Genomic DNA, 24,911 nt, shown 5'->3' with positions numbered 1-24,911 from the left:
ACCATAAAATGCCATAACATTTACCAAACAATTACCATTAAAATGTCTCACTTTGTTCTGCTATTAACTGTCAAATGACAACAACAAAAAGGCAGAGAGATTATTGAAAGCTTTTTCTTATACTCTTTAGCTACTTGTAAATAAAAAAGAAAGAATTTAAAAAGTCTTCCTTTTGCTCATTTCACATACCGACGTGAAAGACAGGAAAAATGCAACAGCTCAAACTCACTTCAATTGCAGCTGCGATTTCTTGCAAACTTCCGCCGCAACTAATCATGACGTGACGTAATGCTCCTGTAGTCACGTGATTATAAACATGGCCGCGCGCTGCTGAATGTCATGCGATCGCTCTTCTACATCGTTTCTTATTTTAATCATTTTCAGTTGTAATATATTTGCACTTATATAGACGTTTCACTTGATATATACGGCTAACAATATTGTCATGGACCCCGACGGTCAGCTACGAAATGTAAGTATGGAAGTCAGTTCATATGTGTGAATGTGATAGTTGTTTTCTATATTGTTACATTAGTAGTAGGTATGTATATGTTTCTTTTTTGTATTCGAATATGTTTGTGATTTTATTGCTCTGTTTTTTTATTTAGTTGCGGGACTTCCTCCTCGTTTACAATCGCATGACGGAAATCTGCTTCCAGCGATGCACAAGCAATTTCAACTACAGAAATCTGACAATGGATGAGGTGAGGCAAATGTGATTTATAATAAGTGTACTTAGGGTTTTAATACAAAAAAAGCCTTTAAAAATGCCTTAATTGATGTGTCCCAGAGATGTGAGAGATTTTTCATTCATTCATTCATTTTCTGCCTTTAACATTTAGATCAAAAGACAGAGAACATACTAACATCGTCAGGCACAAAACAAAAAGGAGCAAGATTTGAAATAAAATAGACTCATGAGCAAAAATGCAAATCAGGACTGCACTAAAATATTAAATATTTTGACATAGAGGAGCATACATTTTCTGCATTTCTTTTTAAGTGCGTTTTTTAAAATTGAAATGATTTCAGAGTTTTAAATATATTTTAATTTGCAATCATTTGCAAGTATTTGAAACTGAAATAATTTCACAAAATCATGTGACAAATTCATGAAGAAATAAAGAAGAGTCTTTGCATTTCTTTTATTTACATTCTGTAAATGTAAATTAATTAATTTATGTGTTTATTTTTATTTATTTCAGGTTTATTTAACAGGGACAATGCACATTAATAATACATAAATAAATGCATAGTGTGCCAGAATTAGCCAAAAGGCTATTTTACATCTGCTGTCCCTGGACAGATCTTAATATGTCATACCTAAAATAAAAGGATTGAAATAGTACATACAGGTTAATATATATATATATATATATATATATATATATATATATATATATATATATATATATATATATATATACACAGTGAGGAAAATAAGTATTTGAACACCCTGCTATTTTGCAAGTTCTCCCACTTAGAAATCATGGAGGGGTCTGAAATTGTCATCGTAGGTGCATGTCCACTGTGAGAGACATAATCTAAAAAAAACACGCTGAGAAACACGAAGTTTGAGCTCCCTCCAAAGATTCTCTATTGGGTTTAGGTCTGGAGACTGGCTAGGCCACGCCAGAACCTTGATATGCTTCTTACAGAGCCACTCCTTGGTTATCCTGGCTGTGTGCTTCGAGTCATTGTCATGTTGGAAGACCCAGCCTCGACCCATCTTCAATGCTCTAACTGAGGGAAGGAGGTTGTTCCCCAAAATCTCGCAATACATGGCCCCGGTCATCCTCTCCTTATACAGTGCAGTCGCCCTGTCCCATGTGCAGAAAAACACCCCCAAAGCATGATGCTACCACCCCCATGCTTCACAGTAGGGATGGTGTTCTTGGGATGGTACTCATCATTCTTCTTCCTCCAAACACGTTTAGTGGAATTATGACCAAAAAGTTCTATTTTGGTCTCATCTGACCACATGACTTTCTCCCATGACTCCTCTGGATAATCCAAATGGTCATTGGCAAACTTAAGACGGGCCTTGACATGTGCTGGTTTAAGCAGGGGAACCTTCCGTGCCATGCATGATTTCAAACCATGACGTCTTAGTGTATTACCAACAGTAACCTTGGAAACGGTGGTCCCAGCTCTTTTCAGGTCATTGACCAGCTCCTCCCGTGTAGTTCTGGGCTGATTTCTCACCTTTCTTAGGATCATTGAGACCCCACGAGGTGAGATCTTGCATGGAGCCCCAGTCCGAGGGAGACTGACAGTCATATTTAGCTTCTTCCATTTTCTAATGATTGCTCCAACAGTGGACCTTTTTTTCACCAAGCTGCTTGGCAATTTCCCCGTAGCCCTTTCCAGCCTTGTGGAGGTGTACAATTTTGTCTCTAGTGTCTTTGGACAGCTCTTTGGTCTTGGCCATGTTAGTAGTTGGATTCTTACTGATTGTATGGGGTGGATAGGTGTCTTTATGCAGCTAACGACCTCAAACAGGTGCATCTAATTTAGGATAATAAATGGAGTGGAGGTGGACATTTTAAAGGCAGACTAACAGGTCTTTGAGGGTCAGAATTCTAGCTGATAGACAGGTGTTCAAATACTTATTTGCAGCTGTATCATACAAATAAATAGTTAAAAAATCATATATTGTGATTTCTGGATTTTTTTTTTTAGATTATGTCTCTCACAGTGGACATGCACCTACGATGACAATTTCAGACCCCTCCATGATTTCCAAGTGGGAGAACTTGCAAAATAGCAGGGTTTTTCCTCACTGTATATACATTTTTTTTTTACTAAATCAACATATAAAATAGAACAATTGGTCAAAATCAACAACACCACCAACATACACATACACACACAAGCCAAACTGTCAGTCCATATAACAAACATTTTTTGGACATGCACAAAAAACAATATAGCTGGAACAATGACGAACAACAGAGGTTTAACCTATCTAAACAAAAATGTGCCAGACAACCTCATCGGCATAGCACAAGAAGCACAAACAAACAACAAACAGGCAGGACAGAGAAGACAGAGAGTAGCAGCAAGATTTCATGTCAAATGTATGTTGACAGTCCTGACTACCTGTTAGCCACTTCTTTAAGTTAAATTTAAAAGAGGCATAAGTTTTAAAATTCCTAATGTGAATTGGAATGAGGTTCCATTTGCGAGCAGCCCTGATTGAAAAAGCTTTTTGACCAAGTGCACTCTTCCTCAGCGGGACAATGCAGTCACCTCTTGCTGCACTCCTTGTAGATCTGTAAGCATTTGGTGCTGTGTTTACAAACTGGCACAATACAGGAGGAGCCAGTCCATGTAAAATTTGAGACAGAGATCTGTGTATATAATCAAATTTTCGAAACTTAAAAGATTATATTTTTTTACAACATGACAATGATGATAGTATGGATTTCCTATCAAGTACTTTAAGAGGTTTTTTTTATATAGGGAGAATAGTGGTTTGAGAGAGGTGTTACTAGCTTGTGACCAGGTTGTCAAACGGTAGGTGATATGAGATAAAATCATTGAGTGCATGAACATCATAGCGGCCATTTTTGACATGCAGCTACGGACATATCTAAAATTTGCCAGGTTGTACTTGATGTGATTACAAACCTTCTTAATATGTAATTTAAAAGTTATCTTAATGTGTTATCAATGTATACTCCAAGGTATTTAAAATCTGAGATGACTTGTAGTCTCTCCCCTGCTACGACTACATCCGGTTCTGCACAGCGGCTTTTAGATTTACTAAAAAACATACATACAGTTTTGGAAATCACATTCAGTTTTGGAAATCACATTCAATTGAAGGCAATTGTGATTTAACCATTCTGTGATCTTTTGCATCGAGTTTGATAGCAGATCAGCAGCTTGAGCTGCACTGTTAGCATGTACAAAGATTACTGTGTCATTTGCATACATTTGGGTATTGGCATTAGGACAAACATTTGGCAAGCCATTAACATACAAAGAAAATAAAAGTTTTTTTGTATTGTATTGAGGGGAGTTTGGCTTGAAGAGGCTTGAACTGCCAATAGAATAAAGGCCCATTCACCAAAGACAACAACTATAAAGATAACGATAAAGATATAGTTCTAAAAATCGTTCTCAATATTAAAGAATGGCAGAGTTCACACCACAGCTATAACGATAACGGCACAAATAAACAATATCATTGAAATCACTTTCAGAACGATTTTATCCAGCTGATAAAACAATAAAAACATTGACAGCCAATCAGAATCCATCCTGCTATAATGAGCTCCAGCATTTAAAGTGACAGACAACCACGCGCTGAGAATAAACAGAATGATATCATCCGCTGGTGTGGACGCTAATATAGTTATCATTATAGTTATCTTTAGTTATCGTTTTTGGTGTGAACGGACCTTAAAAAACCTATTGTGCTTCACTATGACATTCATATCATGCTTATTTTTCCCATGTTTTTATTTTTATCAGGAGCGTTGTGTGGACAGTTGTGCTGGTAAGTTAATAAGGACCAATCACCGTTTAATGGGCACGTATGTGCAGCTGATGCCTGCGATGGTGCAGAAGCGGATGCAGGAGATGGAGAGCAAGGCTGCAGAAGTAGCTAAAGCTGAAGCTGCAGCGGCATTAGAAAACCCATCTACTGCCATCACAGACACATCAACAGAGTCTCCATCAACCCTAGAGATCCCAGCCACATCCTCTCCAGTGGTGGGGATGCCCTCAACCACAACACCAATGCTTGAAAGCCCGCAGATACCTTCATCTCCCAATAATCCATCAGATATTGAGACATCATCATCGACAAATGGCTCAGCTTTTGGGGAAATGCAGTCAGAGGGACTAGTAGCACCATCAGCAGTGATCTCAACATCTTCTAGTGTACCTAAAGTAGGTGTAGGTCCCATCTCAAGTGCAGTGGATAAACTCAATCTGAAGGCCAGCAGTGTAACGTCCACATCAGTCCCTGAAACGCGGTCTGCAGGGGGTGCGGGACAGACCCCCCAAACTCCATCTTGATGGCGATGTGCAGAACAGGGACATGGCAGAGATGATATATCTAGGAGATGTTGTTTATGCTGCATATTCAGTCTTAACAGTCAAAAGTTACAGAAACCTTTTAAGACTCATTCATGAATATTTAAATACCTCTATTACAACCTTGAATAATGATGCTCTGCCGGCTAACATGTGAACTCTCTCTCTTTTAATAAAATGCATCATGTGGAAACTAAAGTTATTTTGCCATTATTTTTTTATTAAATCTGTATTTGGTATATTTATTTATCTCATTATTATCATTGTTTTTTCCCCAAATGATATGTCTGTCCAAGGCATGTTTCATCACATAATCACATGAAAATTATATAGCCTGTTTTTATTTGCACATATATAAATAACTTTGCAATGAGAATTTTACTTTATCATTACACCACTGAAATCATGCTGATAGTGATGCTTCTTTCTTTTAGTGTTTTTTAATTTAAATTAAATTATATTTTATATTCTTTAAGTAATTTAAACATAAAATTGTGATTAAAAGCATTTTAGAGACAACCAGCTTAAATATTGTATACATTTACTGTTTTCATTCTAATTCTAAATATGTATAAACAGTTTTTTATTCATTTTAAGTTTTAGTTATTTTCGTTCATAGAGTTAAACTAAATGAAAAATGAATAAGGTTGCTTTGGAAACAATTTAGTGGAGAAATTTAAGTTTGATTTAAAAAAAAAAAAAAAAGTTTTAATTTAATGTTTTAATTTAAGTGATGTTTTTAGTTTTGGTTAGCTATAATAACCTTGATTTAAATTGCCTTTTTTTTTTTTTTTAATCTGTGATGGTTTGTTTATTTAATTAATTAATTAATTAATACGATACAAAATTACTTTTTTATTGTAGAACAGGGGCCTGTTTCAGAAAGGAGGTTCAACCAACTCTGAGTTAAAACTTGAACTCTGAGTTGACTTACCCTGAGATGGGAAAAACTGAGTTTTCGGTTACAGAACAGCTGAAATGAGTTAGTTCAATCAACTCTGAGTTGACCTATATCTGAGTTAAGCGCGAGTCACCAAGGCAACAGCGCCAGACAAAAAGAGGTCTGCATATTTCTCACCAGCAGAACTGGATGAGCTTCTGCAAGCATATGGAGAGTACGAACACATATTATTATTATTTTTTAAAATATCGGCTCCAGCAGCAAAGGACTGAGAGTTAGCTTGGGAGAAAACAGTTGCTCGAGTCAATTTGAAGTCTACATTTTAATTACTGTTATACAGTGATGGGTGTAATTAATTACCAAGCAATCTAAATACTGTAATTTAATTAAAGGGATTACTCTTAATTCTTCTGTAATTTAAAGTATAGAAGTATAGAACAATTCTGTATATTTAACATACATTTTTAAAAGGTATATTTTAATGTAACCTTCTCCCTCTACACACTTTTGTCAATTCATGAATAATTCATGCAATTTTATATTGTTTATTTGAAAGCATTAAAAGTGCAGTTTCTTGTCTCTCCTTGAATTGTTCAAGTGGTTGAGGTTGATAATGATTTAGTAATTAATAATAAGTAGACCAATACTTTCTCATACATTAATCTAATTACACTGTTGAAGATGTCATTTGTAGAATAACTATTTTAGAACTTACCCAACTGTTATAATATCAGAGGTGAAACTGGAAGAACAGTATGTTATTCAATCTAATTTTAATTTTCATGTAGGTGCAATCCTGCAGGCATTAAAAGAACATGGCAGTAGCTGAAAATTAAATATAAAAACATAATTCAATCAGGTAAGGTTTGAGCATATCATGGGTGTAGGCTACCTGACTTTACATTTGACATTAAATTACTAAATAGCATCCAGTGTCTTACAGTGCAGCAGCATTTTCGGCTGAGGGAATTCCTGGAGGGACTTCAGAGCCAGTCACTCCCGAAGATCCAAGGGCCTTCATAAAATGTAAGAGGTTTACACATGTGTTATATTTTATATAGGCTATTTTTGATATTTCCATTTACACAGAAATTATGACAAATAGTGTTATAAAGTGTACTTGACCAAATGTTCATCTTCACAGGACGATGGGGATAAAGAGTTTCTGCTGCCACAGAGAGGCCTACAGAGGTAATGTTAATATTATGTGTCTACACATCAAACAATCTACACATTCACATTTTTTTCACATTTTTATGTGGAGTAGCCTATAGAATCTAAGTTTAAATCTAAGTATAAACGGGTATTCTTATCTCTCCCTGCGCCCCCAGAGTGTGGAAGAACAGCAGGAGGACGGTCCATCAACTTCTGTTGCACAGATGAACACAGTTCAGTGATTTTCAGTAAATACCACAGTTTAATTCTGTAGAATTTGTTTAGAACTACATTATGTAACTCTAATCTACTACTGTATTTTCAATTGCCAGTTAAGGAGTTATATGACTTCATCTTATTAAAACAAAAATAGAAAAAACAGCAGTAAAAATAGAAATATTTTATTTATTAATAAAAGGTTAATTTTATTAATAAAAATGTACTGAAAGAATGAATGAGGTGTTTAAACACCGCTTCCTCTTTTTTTTAAAAAAAAAAAAAAGGGGGAGCAGACCGAAAGCTCTGGGTTTACAGAAGAAAACCTGCTCCCGACCAGGTTAGGTTCACAGAGTTAGTTACCATGGTAACTGACTCCGAGTATTCTTGCCCCGTTCCCTGGATTACTCTTTTGCCTCTGGTCCCGACTTACTCTGCTTTCTCAGGTTTGACATACCTCCCATTCTGAAACAGAAAACCCAGAGTTTCCCTCATTTCATTGTTAACATACTCAGAGTTTTCACTTAACCTCCTTTCTGAAACAGGCCCCAGGTAACTTATTTTAGCTGGCTTTATGGTCGTTATCTGCCATAGTAAGTTACGTTTCTGTGTGGAAGAACGCAAGAATTGTATTCGCCTCTAATACTGATGTAACAGAAAGGACCATGCAAATTTACTAAGTTTGGGCTGATGTTTGGTAAATTCATGTATATAAAGGATTCAATGAATATTAATCATAACCTCAAGCACAGTTCTGAAGAGAGAGAAACCGTGTCCCGAGGCGCATGTTTTCCTCACTCTCCAGCCGGGGGCGCTGCGGTGACGTGTTCTGCGGGGAATGAGTGAGTGTCTGTCGGTGGGGCGGAGATCACAGACTCGGGCTCTAGTAGGGTGTGGACGCTGGAAGAGTGTCGGTCCGGACTGTCCCAGTCATTACCGTTGGTCTACTCCAGCTGAAAGCGGCCACATAAACAGGTAATGGTGGTTGTTATGATCGATTGATTGTGAAGGAAGCATGAATCGTGTGTTGATTGTGAAGTTCAGTGACTGTGGGCGTATATGACTGCTAGCACAATTAGCGTACTAGCTCACTGCAAGACAAAACTACTTCTGAATAGCCATAAATAAACCGTAGAGTGAAAATAAATAAATTGTGCATGATTAAGTACATATAATTTATATCGTGTGTTTTTTTTTCTTCTTCTTCTTTTGGTTCACCCATAATTAAGAGTATTTAGACTCTTTGAATGGAGTCTATTAGCTACGCGGCTAATGTCAGTTTTATTGAGAGAACACACGTACCTGTCTGTCTGTCCGACCGCCTGACTGTCTATCTGTCTGCTACAAATACTATCTATCTATCTATCTTGCTATCTATCTTCCTCTCTATCTTCCTCTCTGTCTTCTTGAACAAATACCCATATTTTTCTGTTTGAACACGTCTATAGATCTGACCTGTATCTATCTGTCAGTCTGTATGTGTGTCCCATTCTGTTTGAACACTTACTTGCCTCTATCTGAACACAACTGTCTGTCTGTTCACTCATAAACATATCTGTCTATCATTCTAACTGTCTGCCTGCCTGTTTGAACTATTCAATATTCCCCATGCATACCGTTCTGTCTTTCATTTTGTCTGTTTTTCTTCTATTTTGCTATCTGTCAGTTTAAACAAAATCTGTCTGACATCTACCTGTCATCTGTTAGAACATATAACTCTCTTTTTCAATATAGACCGATTTGAATATAGACATGTAGGCCTATGTCTGTCTGTCAAATTCTACCCGTCTTTCTATGAGTCTTAACTATCATGTTTACCTTTTATTGTCTTTGTGATTGAATTCACATTTAACTGAATCAATATCAGCCTGCTTTTATCTAATTTGTCTGTCATTTTCTGTAAGTGAATACAGTCTCTCCAGTTTCCCTACTCAAACATTATCAGGAAAGTACAGTGCATGATAGTTTATATGAGAAATAGCTTCTTAAATGTATTTGACGCATTTTCCTTTTTGTTTTTAATAAATGTGACATGAAATTCAATTCTCTACTTAAACAGAAACACAGACACAGAAGTAGCTTTTCATGAGTATGACAGGTCTTTGCGTAGACCTGTTTAACTAAAGTATGAGTTCGAGTGATGTCAGAGTATTAAAGAAACACATTCTGTTGGCAGAGGGATGTTTTGGACTCAGTAAGGGAGTGTTATGTATGTTATAACAAGCCGAGACCTGCATGATTAAATTGGTATTCGTCCTAGGCTATCACCACTTAATGAACAATTTTTTTGAACCCATTGCTTAAATCTGTTGTGAATTAAAGGAATAGCTCATCCAAAAATTTAAATTCTGTTGTTTATTCACCCTCATGTCATTCTAAACCTATGTGATTTGCATATTCAATGTATAGCCTATTCTTTCTTTTGTGGAACATAAAATATTTTGAAGAATAAGGATCATTAGCTATGTTTGCATCAACCTATTCTAATGCGCATTTTGGGATATGCCATAAAAAAACGCTGGATGGAAACCATCAGTTTAGTGATATGCCAATATGCGCATAAATTCTAAAAATGCACGTAAAAACATGCACTCAATTAATGTGGAAATTTTTTTTTATCCCACAAGAAACATGAGCATAAACTACGATGGAAACACATTTACAGAATAAGTCCTTCAATGCACAACAAAAAACACATGATTTTGCCGTGCCCGTGATATTTGTATAAATGATTGCATTCACAAATATTAGGCATCCGAACACAAGATAACATGACAGCGTTTATTGCAGCAACTTCCGATTTTGTTCTCTTGAACACATGGGATGGAAACGTTACTTTATTCGTAAATGTTTTATGCGATAATCAAATTTTGGATGGAAACATAGCTATTAAAGAGAGTGTCCATGGTAAAAGAAAGAAAATATTCTTTTCAATAATAATTTTGTTGTCTTTTTCTTCTTCATTATAATATCAGGATCAATATGTTGTCTTTATTCCCCCTACAAAAAACATAGTAACAGTGCCTTCAAGTCATGTGAATGAACTGCATGTATTTATTTGAATAAACAAGTCTGAGCATCATGTCATTGACCCTCACCCTTTCATTTTTGGCTGGCTACTTGTTGTTTTTCAGTTTTTAGTCATTGTTCCCTAGTGACTTGGACTGTGACGGTGTGTTTTGTGTAAACTGTGTTCAGGACAGCTCATCTGAGCTTCCTTCTCGTTTCTCTGCAGTGCAGCGCAGACACTTGTCCTGAGGCAGTGAAGAGACTGTCCCAACGCACCCTTCCCCTGGCTGGATGTTCTGTCAGCCCCTCGCCTGTCGTCTTCAGGGTACAGCTGCATCAGACGCCTCTCCCAGGACACTCCTGGTAGGGGACGAACGATTCCGGTAGTGTGAGAGGAGAGAGGGTGCCGAGATGGATGACATCTTCACTCAGTGCCGTGAAGGCAATGCGGTAGCTGTCCGCCTCTGGTTGGACAACACAGAAAATGACCTAAACCAGGGGTGAGTATGAATTTAGTCAGAGCTGTTATTAGGTAGATTCCAGTGTGGTTGTAAACACGCTTATTTGTGTTTTTGTACACTCAATTTCTCATTCAAACGGGTAGAGGATCCTTGGAGGCCACACCCTCTAAAAACTTTGCGAAACTTGGATTGGGTTTAAAGAAAATGTCCTGTTTGTACACACGGAGAAGGATCTTCTGTCAAGGCTTGTCCCTTAGTTCACCCCTTACACGTTTATCTGTCTTTTAATCCCTGGGTGCAATGACTCAGAAAGACGATGCGGGTAGATCTTATCACTTTTCCTCTGTTGTGGATTTCATTCAGTTATTTGGCCTGTCGTGGCGTACACTGATTATATATTTCAATCAGATGTTTGGAAGCATTAAGGAGATTTGGTATTAGTATATTACTCTTGTTCACTTGTAGCATTTAAAATGACTGATTTCGTTTTTTTATTTTATTATTATTTTTAGTTATTATTAGTCATAATTAGAGTTGTCAAAAATTTTAGTTGTCTGAAATTTAAAAATGTGACGATACCTGTATTTCCCTCAACATATATGTCTGTCGTGATGTCTGAACATGATGTCTTTGACGCTCTTCAACGAGCGCTTGCATAGATACACACAGAGCGTTTAAAAGCGGGCGCTGATAGACGCCGCTTTAAAGTGCTTCCGTGTGTATCTATGCAAGCGCTCGATGAAGAGCGTCAAAGACACCATATATTTTTGAAGCGTTGATCATTGTAGCCAATCACAGACATATATGTTGAGCGCGTGCACACAGTGGCCAATCAGAGGTGTTTAAGAATCCGTTCAACAGCGTATCGTCACATTTTTTACATTTCAGTACTTTTGACAACTCTGGTCATAATATTGTTTTGATATTAGTCATTTATCAGTTATGGAGCATATCATTCAATTATTATTATAGAATGTTAATATTGTGCATGCCTTTTGTGGTAAACTCATCATGGTTAGCCTAGGTTTAAAGAAATACAACCTAAAATATCCTGTCTATGTCTTCTAAACTAAATGAAAAACATTCCACATTTGTTGAAGACCAGAATTTCACTTCTAGCCCTATATGGCGTAAAGCATACACAGAGTTGATCCATGCACCCTCTTCAAATACCTCCAATTCTGCCAAGCTCCCCTCTCACAAAACAGCCCTGGCCTGCCTTCCTTCACTAATACATCCCAGAACAGCTGAGAAGGACAAAAGAGAGAGAGAGAAATGTTCAGGTGGATCTCCGAGATCTTGTAAGGAATTTGATCTGGACCTGCATCTCGTGCTGTCATCCACAAGAGTTATTACCTGAAAGGAAGGCTAATGGTTCGCCGGGGCTGATTCAGCACAAAATCAGCAGATTGCAGGCAGCGGCTAGTTTAGATCAACCATTTAGGGAGGCGTGCCGTCGTGTCCGATGTAGATCACGATCTAGGCATTTCCTGTCCTCTTCACATGGCTGAAGTTGTGACTGAAAGGAATTTTTTTTTTTTATATAACTAGAGAAACCCTTCATATGTTAGCGCTCTCGTTGTCTGCTACATGTCAATTCCCTACTCTAAACAACAGCTGATCTTTTCCAAACCTGTGTGAGTAGGAGTCTATGTCTAATTTGTGACTCACAAGAGTGGGAGGAGAGAACGGTCTGGGCTAAAACTAAATGCTTGGGACGAATAGTTTCCATACGATGAGCTCACCAAGCAAGGCATGCTGACTTGAGCCATACCAGTCCTCTCTGTGTCACCTCTCTCTCTCTCTCTCTCTCTCTCTCTCTCTCTCTCTCTCTCTTTCTCTCTTTCTGTCTTTCTTTCTTTCTTTCTTTCTTTCTCCCTCCCTCCCTCCCTCCCTCCCTCCCTCCCTCCCTCCCTTCTTACCCTTCTCAAAGTGTTTTCCTTTTCCAGAAATAGAAAAACTCCAGCTAAGTGATTTGCCTTTTGCTTTAGCATGTTGTGGATTGCCTAATAAAATGATTCCACTGCTATGAAGAAGAGGGGCTGTGTGATTCAGTTTTTTTGAAGGGCCATGAAGAGTTTTAGCATGGCTTCATATGTCACAACCTTACGCTTTTGTGGGAGGAGACAGGAAATTACAGACATACATGGGTGTAGTTTATGCTTCGCATTACAGCATGTCAGTCAACAAACTGAACTTTGTTTAATGTCCATAACTGATGTAGATGTTTTCTATGGAAATGTCCTTATAATTTGGCCATTATGCCTGAAGCCTCCGTTTAAGTTGATTTTGAAATAGTTGGTTTTATTTGTTTAGCTTTAAAGTCAGCATGAAATTAAAATATTACTTTACTCACTATGATTTATTAGTATGCTATGTTTCATCAAAATGTAAAAAATTACTCTACTTTTGAAACGATCTTCCTGTTTAACTGAAGGGAAAAGAATGTTAAGCAATTCCCAAAAAGCTACAGTATAGTACAGTCTAGACATTGTTTTGGCAAACTCACATTTTTTTAATGTTCTGATAAATTCCAGATGGATCAAATCAGAACAGTTTTTTTATTTTGTCAAGAAATACAAAGACTTAAAAAAATGTATTATTACAATAATAAAGCAGCAAGAAGAAAAATGTAGAAAAAGGTTTACTCAAATCTCAACCATGACAAATTCACACAGTAGATTTTTCTGTTTCAGTTATGTTGGTAAATCTTTAATATGCAAAATTATAAATCAATAATAAAAAAAAAAAAATGTGTCCGATTAACTGATAAATTGTATTTTGATTAATCATTTAGAACACAAATATGTGTTAAAGTAAAAACGGTCAATTTTGATTTCGTGTAAAACTAATTAAATATCAATAAATGTAATTTTTCAAATTGTCAAATTTGGCTGAAATTTGGACTGACGTGTTTTTAGTATTTTGCATATTATTGACAACTAAAATGTACAATAATAAATTTACTAAATTGAAAGAATATGACTAAATATTGAGTACATTTAACTTTTTTAGTTAAAAGTAAAAAAAAAACAAGTTCTGTGGCAAATGACCTTTTTTTTTTTTTTTTTGTAGAGATCTTTTATGCAATGTATATTACTGTGTTACACAATCTATGTTTGATGTTGTTTTGAAGATCGGATATCCGTACCATCACCCAAGTTTTGCATCTGTGCTTCTCTGGCAGCGAATGCCATTTTAAGTTAACTGAGTCTGCTCTCGAATTGTGACTCAAAAGAGGAACTGACACTTTTTGTGGCTGTTTTTCATTCTTGAAGTTCTGGACAGGACTCAGAGATACTAATGATAGTAGAAGAAACTAAATGGCAGGTTACAGCTGTTAGTCTCTGTGGCTTTAAAACGGACACTGAAGCTGCTGCAGCTCAAGCCAATCAGAAGCGCATTTCTAAAATCACTTACTATTAAAAATACTTCCTGTATTTGAACTTATTTTTAGCCGCACTGTCTAAAAATATAACATCCTTTTTGATGTGCGGTTTGATTCTGAAACTACCTTTTAGATGTCCAGCGATATTATTTGCCGTTTCAGTTACACTTCCTGTAACATAGCTCAATTTGGCCCACTTCACTAGCCTGCTAGCTCAGATGTGTTTATAGACCATGGCGCCTCACTGATGTGTGGCTTATGATCTTATTCAGTATGAGCTTTCACTCAACCAGATTACTCCACCAGTGCTGAAAGCTAGAAACCTGAACTCAGATGTGGAGTGGCACGTTTAAATCATCGCCTTGCGCAACCCCAGAATGCTTTTTGGCCGGAGGAAGCTCTTAATAAGAGAGCTTTTCAACTCTTTGATCGTATAACCGCAGACTCGAGACGAAATCTTTCAACTGTGTGACTCCAGTATCAATGTTTACATAGTCTGTCTTTGTACGTTTGTAAGTCTGTTAGTGTAAACGTTCCTTTTTCTCTTTCTCTGTGTGTGCGTGTTAACGGTGCATGCTTCACATCCTTACAAGGACAAGGGAAAGTAAGTGGGCATGAATTGAGCAGAGCGCTCCGCTCACACATGCTAAGGAAGGGAGCCGCTAGCTTGTTGAATCTCATTTCCTGCGGTTCCCGCTCTGGTTTCCTCAGTCCAGTCCTCTGCTGCTTTATTAGTGTGATGAGCGCTGATGAATGATGAGCTCTGACACTCTGACCAGCTGTCCTTCCTTCATTCTCCTTCTTTCTTTCCCACTTCCTTTTTTTTTCTTGCTAATGTCCTATTATCTTGCCTTTCTTTCTTTTTCTTTCTTTCTTTCTTTCTTTCTTTCTTTCTTTCTTTCTTTCTTTCTTTCTTTCTTTTATATTTTCGCTTCCTTCCATTCTTCTTTCCTTTTTTGTCCCATTTTCTTCCTTTTCCGCTTTCTTTCTTTCTTTCTTTTTTTATTTTCGCTTCCTTCCATTCTTCTTTCCTTTTTTGTCCCATTTTCTTCCTTTTCTTTCTTTCTTTCTTTCTTTCTTTCTTTCTTTCTTTCTTTTCACTTCCTTCCATTCATTCCAACTGGCTTCCTTTCTGTCCCATTTTCTTCCTTTTCTGCTTTGTTTATCCCCACTTTCTTAATTCCTTCCTTTCTTCTTTCCAACTTTCTTCCTGTCTTTCACAGTTTCTTCCTTTTATGATTCTTCCTTTCACGCTTCCTTTGTTTGCCACTTTCTTTTTCCTTTCACTTTCTTTCTTTCTTTCTCTTTCTTTCTTTCTTTCTTTCTTTCTTTCTCTTTCTTTCTTTCTTTCTCTTTCTTTCTTTCTCTTTCTTTCTTTCTTTCTTTCTTTCTTTCTTTCTTTCTTTCTTTCTTTCTTTTCTTTCTTTCTTTCTTTCTTTCTTTCTTTCTTTCTTCTCCACTTCCTTTCTGTCCAATTTTCTGCTTTATTTTTCTGTACTTTCATTGTTCCTACCTTTTCTTTTATTTCCTTTTTTTTTCTTTTAAGCTTCTCTTCTTTGCTGCTGTCCTGCTTTGTTTGCAACTTTCTTTCCGTGCCTTTTTTGCATTTACTTTCCTTGAAATGCGCCGCTTGACCGGAAATAATGAACATTCCAGAATTCCCATTGGGAGGCTCATGTAGGATTCCAATCCAATTGAATTAATTGATTTGTTGGGGGCAGGGGTTCTTCCTCTTTATTTAGCTCTATTTTTGGATGTTGTTTTTGTCTTTAACCCCTTCAGCTGTGGACATACTTGACTCGGTGAGAGTGTGTGTGTGTGTGTGTCTGTGTGTGGTCTGGTCTCTTTCAGCAGGACGTTGTGAGAAGTTTCAGCAGCTACCCCTAAGTTTAGCCACACCACTGGCCTGACTATTTATCCAGAGGCTTCCTACTGTACTGCACACACCCAGCTCTTCAACAAACACTTCATTACCACAGACTTTACAACTGATCTTTGTGGGGATGAGCATAACCAGCTGCAGACTTTACCTTTATAACACTTTCAATACAGTTGCGTTCAGTGGTTGTAATAATAAAAACCTCAATTGGATCAGTTCACGTGAGCTGTCAGTAGCAGCACTAATGCACAGGCTCTGATCTGATCACTGTGTTGTTATTGTAACTTAAGCGTCACTGTCGACTTGAAGAAAGTGCGAGCTTTACTGCGGTTTTGAAAAGGAAATAGGAAGGCCTGAGAACGGATCTCGGACTCAAACACGGGGGGAGGGGGGTATACATAATCTAGAGGAAAGGGCCAGTTAACGGCTGTTTATATTTAACTGCCTGGAGACAGACAGCTGAGAGAGAGAGAGGACACTAGCCTGACTGGAGACAGTTTACCACCAACCACTGCTTTAAAAAAAACTGCCTTGATATAAAGGGACAGCTCACCCAAAAATGAAACTACTGTCATCGTTTCCCAACCTGTATGCACGCAAAAAATATTGGTTTTAACAAACAAGCTTAATGTGATGCATATCTGTCAGTCATACATAAATGAAACTGGTCAGATATTAGATTGTTAAAACTGTGTAATCCAAATACACGGAAATTTTAAATGCAATTTAAATACGTCAATCTTAAACTTAAGCATAAATATTTTTTGAGTGTGACTATAAGTATTGATGTGATAATTCTGATATGCTACTGACTCGTCTGCTAACATGTTTGTTTCTCGCAGGGATGATCACGGGTTCAGTCCGTTGCACTGGGCGTGCCGTGAGGGTCGTTCGGGTGTCGTGGATATGCTCATCATGAGAGGGGCGCGCATCAATGTCATGAACCGCGGAGACGACACACCCCTGCACCTGGCTGCGAGCCACGGCCACCGTGACATTCTGGCCAAGGTGCGAACAGAACGTAGCGGATAAACGCTCACTAACACACACACTCACACATCTGCACCTGAACAACCACAGAGACCACAGCGGTCATGGAAAGGTGTAAACAAACACACAGCTGCAAACAGAAGCTCCCAGAGTTATAAATACTTTCACACACAAACTTTAAGAAGGAATATTTTTTGCCTTTTAGTTCTATAAAACAGGTTTTAAATGGATGATTTGTGTTTGCTGTTTTGGATACTGAATCATGTTGTGGTTTGTGTTGTCTAGCTGATCCAGTGTAAAGCAGATACCAATGCGGCAAACGAGCACGGCAACACCCCTCTCCATTATGCTTGCTTCTGGGCCCATGATCTGGTGGCTGAGGTTAGTCTGAAGTGCCCTCTGCTGGGAAAAATGAGAAATTCTAGATCGTTTTGAAAACATTTCAGTTGGTAGAGGGGAAATCAATGGCTGTTTTCCATGTAATTATAATAAATGGGGACAGGAGCTTTAAAAAACACTCTCAGGTCGTAAACCGATAACGGGTCCGGAACTATGTAATTACAATCGTCCTTTGATATTTAAAAGTCCTGATGGAACATTAACAGTCAAATGTAGTATCATTACAAAGCGTAGACGCTAACATTTCACACAAAATCATAATTTTAAAAATTATTTGACATATTATTTGAATGTTTAAATTCCCGTTTCCGCAACCAATATACTGATAAAAAGTATGTATGTCTATGAATTTTAATATTTTCAGCATTGATCATATTTGATCAACAAGTGGTCCACTTGGTCCTCATGCGATAAATTCCAAGTCTTCTGAATCCATACAATAGCTTTTTGTTGGGAAAGTACACAAATTGATTTTCTTCTGTGGAACACAACTAAAGATATTTTGCAGAATGTCTAAGCTCCTCTTGTGTTATAAATGAAAGTTAGAATTTTGGTCTGTCTCTCACATAAAGCTTTAGTACGGTTTCAGAAGACTTGGAATATAGTCCTAGTAAATGGTTACAGTCATATTAACCACTTTTGTGTTGTTGTTTTTTTATTTACATCATTTTTGGAGCTCTATAGTGCCGATTCATTTTTATTGTATAGAAAACTTAAATGAAAATGAGAAATGTTGACTCGGCAACTAAAATAAATACACTGAAGTACTAAAATGATTAAAACTGAAACTGGGGTAAATGGAAATATAAAAAAAAAAAAAGACAAATGCATTTAACAAAATGATTAAAACTTACTCAAAGTAAAAGTAAAACTATAAAATAAAAGCCAATTCAAAAAATTATAAAATGAATAAAATACATTTAAAACCGTATATAAATGATAGTAAAATAACATTGATCGAAAAAGGCAACCACTACATTGCATTTTTTTGTATTTTGTTTTACATTTGAGCAGAAATAATGGAAATGTTTAAACATTGGCATTCAGTGGTTTACATAGCATAACAATTTACAGGGTTCCTATGCTTTTTGGAAAAGTATGGAATTTGATTTGAGTAATTGGGAAAAGTATGGAAAAATATCCCGTATTCAGTTTTCTAAAATATAAAATTAAGAATTTCTAAAAATGTATCATACAAGCAGAGTAATTTCATGGCAAATGTTTAGTATCGTTTAGTGATTGTCACAACTGAATTAATTCAAGGTGCACATTTTCATTATGCAAAACTGTTTGTCAAACACAACTGAATTAATTCAAGGCGCACATTTCATTATATTTCATTATGTCTCTTTTGAACTTAACTAAACGAATGTGCATATGCCGCTCAAACCAGCAACAGATAAAGGAGCAAACCATCATTTAATTCATACTGTACTTTGCTGTTTGGTGTTGTGCAACCTCAAACCATGATTACAGTATCAAACGTGAATATGCAGGTTATAAAGCATTTTAGGTTTCTTCTCATCATGTAAGTGTGTGTTATCACTTTGAGAAAACCAATGAAACAAAAAATATTTACAGGTGATTGTATTATATACCAAATATAATACTGCATGAACCATTTGTGTTAAATATGGTCTTAAAAATCTTCATAGGATTTTGGAAATTTGGGTCTGGAAAAGTATGGAATTTTGAAATTGATACCTGAATTGAGTTTCTGTTGTACCTGATATGTTATTATATATCTTCTCTCCAGGATTTGGTCAATAATGGTGCTCAGGTGAGCATCTGCAACAAATATGGTGAAACTCCACTGGACAAGGCCAAACCACCGCTTGCTGCAAATCTGAAAGGTAAACACTCTTCTTTACTAATGTAGCAAATGTGACATCAGCAGTAGATTTGCTGGAGGATTGTTTGCTTACATTGTGAAGCTTCAGAGATTTGTTTCTGTTATAATATGTTGCATCAGGCCTTATAATTCTGTTTTGTTTATGAATCAGAGCTGGCGGAGAAACAGGGACAGAGCCTGTCCAAAGTTCCTTTCAAGGACTCTTTCTGGAAGGGAACCACTCGAACTCGACCACGTAAGCGCCCTCAGAACATCTGATTCTCATTTCCATTCATAACGCAGATGCTTTGGCAAACAAGCCTTTTATTGTCATTCAGTGGAACTGTGTATAGGTTGCAATATAAGATTATATGAATTATCCACAATAAAGGTTTGATTGTTTCTGGGTTTTTTCATGATGTCTGCAGGTAACGGCACACTGAACAAAACCGCGGGCATAGATTATAAGCAGCTCTCCATGCTGGCCAAGATCAACGAGAATCACTCTGGGGAGGTGAGCTCATTTACCAAACTAAACCACTATAGCTACCCAAACCATGTCTCTGAGCGTTTATGGAAACACTGATGTCTCTCTCTGGCAGCTGTGGCAGGGCCGCTGGCAGGGCACAGAGATTGTGATCAAGATGCTTCATGTGCGGGACTGGACTACTAGAAAGAGCCGTGACTTCAATGAGGAGTATCCTAAACTAAGGTGATGAACCGCCAGTCCAATGTGTCCAGATTACACAGATTAAAGGGAATGAATTCTGTCGTCATATACTCATTCCAAATCAGGGTTATTATAGTTGCCTAAAATTAAAACATAAAAAAAGATTTCTTTACTTGTTAATAAATTATGTAAATTATAAAAGAAAATATATAAAAATATTAAAGAAACTTATTATATTTAAGCTATTTGTCAAGGAAACATTTCTCATTTTCATTTAGTTTAACTTGATGTAAATAACAAACTAAAACTGAAATAAAAATTCATAAAAACTATATGGACATTTAAAAAAAAGAATTATAATAATAATAAAATGACAAAAATACACAACAAAATTATTAAAGCTTTAACTTGAAACAGAAAATATAAAATAAAATAAAAAAATGTAATCTAATTTTAAATCATTGATACTAATATCTGATGATAATAGCAATTTTCCATTTCTGTATGACTTTCTTTCTTTTGTGGAAACAAACAGAGAAGTTTAAAGAAGGTCCTAATCGTACTTGAAATTTCAAGCTTCAAAAAGCCACGTACGCCTTTTGCACTATATTCACTCTTTTTAAGTCTTACAATAGCTTTATGTGAAAAACATAACTTCAGTTAAGTTGTCTTTCACCAATAACCTTCTGCTTCATTTAGCTGTTAACTGCTGCAACCGGATTATTAAAATCATTCAGACTGGTTTTGTGAACTGAGTCCACTGATTTATTATAAAGATCAGACTCAAAAGAGCGATTAGTTCACAAATCAAGCTGATTCTGAACTAGGAGTACCACAATATTGCGTTTAATTCTCTCTTAAAAAAAATAAATAATGCTATCTGTCAAATTCATCTAACTTTTGGTTTTCTATTTTTTTATTTTTGAGAGAGAGTGAGTTTGTAACCTTAACTGTATAGAAGTCTACACCTATGTTGGAGTGTCAACCAGATTCAATTTTAAATATTCTAAATATCATGGTTATCATCAATACAGGTATATCATCAATAACAAAGGGAACAAATTTAAAGATGGAAAAAAGGGAAAAGTCTAGGTGAACTGTTTTATTCCAAAAGAGAAGACAGTCCTGATTAATTAATCTTTAATCTGTGAAATGTCTCCATCGTGTTAGTGGTCTGTTGTACCTGTGTGTTCATGCGTCCCGTTTCCCCTGCTGTAGAATCTTCTCCCACCCCAATGTGTTGCCCATGTTGGGGGCGTGTCAAGCTCCACCCGCCCCTCATCCAATCATAATTACACACTGGATGCCCTATGGCTCCCTCTACAATGTGCTTCACGAGGGGACCAGTGAGTAAAACACACATTACTGTCTCACACAAATCATGTGGTGTATGTCAGCTTCATTTGAATGTTTAATGTTGAAAATATGCTGAAATGCTCTTACAATTCTGGAGTTTTATTTTTCCTGACTCAGCATAAGTAAATGTAAATCTTTCTCAAGCCTTCTCTTGTATCTTCTTCTTTCTCTCGCGTCCATTTAGACTTTGTTGTGGATCAGACGCAGGCTGTGAAGTTTGCCCTGGATATAGCGTGTGGAATGGCTTTCCTGCACACACTGGAGCCCATGATCCCTCGGCATTATCTCAACAGCAAGAGTGTCATGGTGAGCAACAGAAAGCAGACGTTTCCCACTGATCTTGGTTTCTACAACTAGGGGGTTTTCCTGTGTTTATTCCTGTCTTTTCTACTAGACAACATGATTCATTTCCAGACATTCATTACTTAATGTTGACCAGTCATTGCAAAATACATGTTTGCTGACATGGCATGTGGAACTGATTCAGTGGAACTCGCCCTCCATTAAATATAGTCTCGGTGGATAAAACACTGTGAACAGGAACTGATGTAAGCGGTCTTAGTTCTCTGTGAAGTTTCCGTTCATCCCATCACAAGTTGAGAGATTCAAGTTGCGGAGTGTTGCAGCGAAAGAACATTCTTTGGATTTCTTGTGGATTTCTCATTGTCTGTAGTTAACAAACATCAATGGTTTAATGTCCAATAGAAAATGAAAATCTGTGAAAGTCACGATCAGTTTAAAGCACAGTGGATTGTCATTGACCCACAAACAGAAGTGAAACCAAGGCAAAACTGCACGAGTATCAAACTGCTGACGTACTGCTAACATTACAGTTTTTTAAATGTTTTTGAAAGAAGTTTCTTATGTTCACCAAGGCTGCATTTATTTATTCAAAAATACATAAAACCGCAATATTGTGAAATATAATTACAATTTATTTATTTTTTTAAATATATTGTATATGTAATTTATTCCTGATGGCAAAGCTGAATTTTCAGCATCATTACTCCAGTCTTCAGTGTCACATGATCCTTTAAAAAATCATTTTAATATACTGATTTCTTATCATTATCAATGTTGAAAACAGTTGTGCTGCTTAATATTTTATAGTATTTCAATATGCAGAAACTGTGATGCATGTTTTTTCAGGATACTTTGATGAATAGAAGTTCAAAAGAACATTTATTTTAAATGTTTTTTTCTAACAATGTAAGTCACATTTGGTCAATTTAATGCATCCTTGCTGAAAAAAGTATTAGTTTCCCATTTATTTAGAACAGGAATGGGAATAGGAGGGTACACTGATTAAGCTTCAGTTTTTCTGCAGTTTGTATGAAGCAAAAACAGTGAGTTTGGCCTAAATAACCGTTTCATGCTCGGTTATCCTAATGAATCTGTTCTCATTGATTCACTGACATCAGATTGACGAGGACATGACGGCCAGGATAAGCATGGCAGATGTGAAGTTCTCCTTCCAGTGTCCCGGCAGGATGTACTCTCCAGCATGGGTAGCACCTGAAGGTATCGTTCCTCTCCATCACTCTCTAAATTCTTCATTTCAAACTTCTCAAGAAGATTTGAGCAAAATTTCCGCGCATTAATGCAAAAAAGTCCATTGTCTGTTGTCAGTACTGTTGTCTGTCGTCTGTGAGGGAAAACATTTCGCCTGTTCGCCTGCGAAAACTTGCAGAACAACAATAAATGTAATCTTAAACTTAAGTTTTGATCCACTGATACCTTAACACCTAACACCTCCCTCCACATCTCCTCTCAGCCCTGCAGAAGAAGCCCGAGGAGATAAACCGGCGCTCTGCGGACATGTGGAGCTTCGCCGTGTTGCTCTGGGAGCTCGTCACCAGAGAGGTGCCGTTCGCTGACCTCTCAAACATGGAGATCGGCATGAAGGTGAGATGGATTCCATCATATGCACCCGACTTTGGCGAGCAAGAGCCAAACCAAACGCCCTTATCCCTATTCTCTCCACTAGGTGGCACTAGAGGGACTGCGGCCCACCATCCCGCCGGGCATCTCCCCCCACATCTGCAAGCTAATGAAGATCTGCATGAACGAGGACCCCGCCAAGAGGCCCAAATTTGACATGATCGTGCCCATCCTAGAGAAGATGCAAGACAAATGAAACAGCCCTGCAAACACTGAGTTCACAGTATTGCCTTAAAATTCACCACTCACCAAAGTGCTCTATGCCACTGTAGCCCTCTGCTAAAGAAAAAGAAAACGCTTTGTGGAAGCGCTGTTGAACATTTTTAAAAGTCACGTTCTCACTATCCTATATTCTTACATGCAATCAGTGAAGATGACGTGTGCTTGTGCATATATATGTTCATCTGTCCTTTTTCGTGTTTTCTGGACGCTCCTCTCAAAACCCTGTTTTCTATAGCCATTAAACAAGAAGTGGCGGCAGAGGTCTTTGGACGCAGTGAATGTACAGTGAAATCAGTTTAACCACTCCCACATTTTCCGCATCTTTTTGCGCACTCGCTCCATTTCTGTCATTTTCACTCCTTCAAAGGGACGCAACCATACTCAAAATCTGTATGATTTGCAAATGTGTATGCATCAGCCGCTGTTAGTATTTAAAGCATCGTGCCATTGTCTTTCAACTGTGTTTTCTTTAGATTGTCCTGATAACAAAAGTCCTATAGGCCAAGTTTGCCTGAGATGTATCTGTTTTAAAAAAAAAAAAAAAACAGTGCAATAATGCAATAGCTAATGCCAATTTTATGCCTTATCATGTAACAAAAAACAAACTATGAAATGCCCGTAATATCACGATTGTACAGTCCCTCTCATAGCAGAGAAATACATGTTATAAAAACCTGATATGTTAGATTAAGGTACCATAGAGCTATTTACACGTCACATCAAATGTGAGAACGTTTGTGCCACAGATTGACACGCATCATGGGTCATATCTCTTAATTCTATCTCCCATAAACCTACATATTTACTTGATCCATACAAATGCATGATTGCTGCATCCTCTGTTATGTTACTAACACGCCTCCGGCATCTGTATTCTAATTTACATTGTACATGTTAAGCATGTTACGTGCTGAAATATCTGAGTATTTTTATACTTGTATACATGTTTTTTGTGTTTTTTTTCATGGGTGATACGTTAGGCTGCCCATGAGTGCCTTTTTTTTTTTGCTTTTCTAAACACTACATCTATTTACTTCCTTGTTTTGCTTTCACAGTGTTCCTCTTATCTGCTCACCGGTATGCAATAGGAAAACCAAGAGACAAAAACAAGCATACTTGACATGCATAAATTATCTTTTTTTTAGTTTCACAGTGTTTCTTTTTATGTTTTGAAAAGCAAAAAGCGGTGATGATGAAAAACAGACTGGTTATCTAACTTATGCTTACTGTTTTCTCACCCTGTGAGGTTTTTAATGAAACTTAATTCTTTATTTTGGAGATTTGGACTGTTTATATTTTATTCATGATAACTAAAGTTTACTAAAAGAAAATAAGAACAAATAAAATGTTTTGGCCATGCAAAGTGTTTGATCTGTGTTCATTTATCAGTCATAAAATAAATTATTGGGTTGTTGACATGAAAATTGACAAGAGTGTCTTGCGA

At 36.9% G+C, this 24,911-nt stretch overlaps 2 protein-coding genes across 4 annotated transcripts; both read left to right on the top strand.

Moving 5' to 3' along the window:
• Positions 1-285: 285 nt before the first annotated feature.
• timm10b (translocase of inner mitochondrial membrane 10 homolog B (yeast)) lies at positions 286-5,423 on the top strand. The gene is made up of 3 exons (XM_084104254.1): positions 286-472; positions 609-704; positions 4,483-5,423. The coding sequence occupies exons 1-3, from the start codon at positions 446-448 to the stop codon at positions 5,029-5,031; spliced, it is 672 nt and encodes a 223-aa protein (XP_083960380.1). The 5' UTR covers positions 286-445; the 3' UTR covers positions 5,032-5,423.
• A 2,731-nt stretch (positions 5,424-8,154) lies between these two features.
• On the top strand, positions 8,155-24,830 carry ilk (integrin-linked kinase). Of its 3 annotated transcripts, none has more exons than XM_084105003.1 (13): positions 8,155-8,296; positions 10,557-10,830; positions 16,901-17,066; positions 17,334-17,429; positions 19,204-19,300; positions 19,451-19,534; positions 19,707-19,792; positions 19,881-19,990; positions 21,167-21,294; positions 21,489-21,610; positions 22,726-22,825; positions 23,079-23,209; positions 23,292-24,830. In XM_084105003.1, exons 2-13 carry the CDS (start codon positions 10,742-10,744, stop codon positions 23,439-23,441), a joined length of 1,359 nt encoding a protein of 452 aa, XP_083961129.1. In that variant the 5' UTR covers positions 8,155-8,296; positions 10,557-10,741; the 3' UTR covers positions 23,442-24,830. The 3 variants fall into 3 exon arrangements, with proteins under 3 accessions (XP_083961129.1, XP_083961130.1, XP_083961131.1); XM_084105004.1 differs by having other exon boundaries at positions 8,170-8,296; positions 10,520-10,830; XM_084105005.1 differs by having other exon boundaries at positions 8,174-8,296; positions 10,562-10,830.
• Positions 24,831-24,911: the final 81 nt, after the last annotated feature.

This window comes from Abramis brama, assembly GCF_963993115.1.
Source record: "Abramis brama genome assembly, chromosome: 25".
In the NCBI taxonomy this organism is placed as follows: domain Eukaryota; kingdom Metazoa; phylum Chordata; class Actinopteri; order Cypriniformes; family Leuciscidae; genus Abramis; species Abramis brama.
Note: the sequence above shows the minus strand (reverse complement) of the source record. Positions and strands in the feature narration are given on the sequence as shown.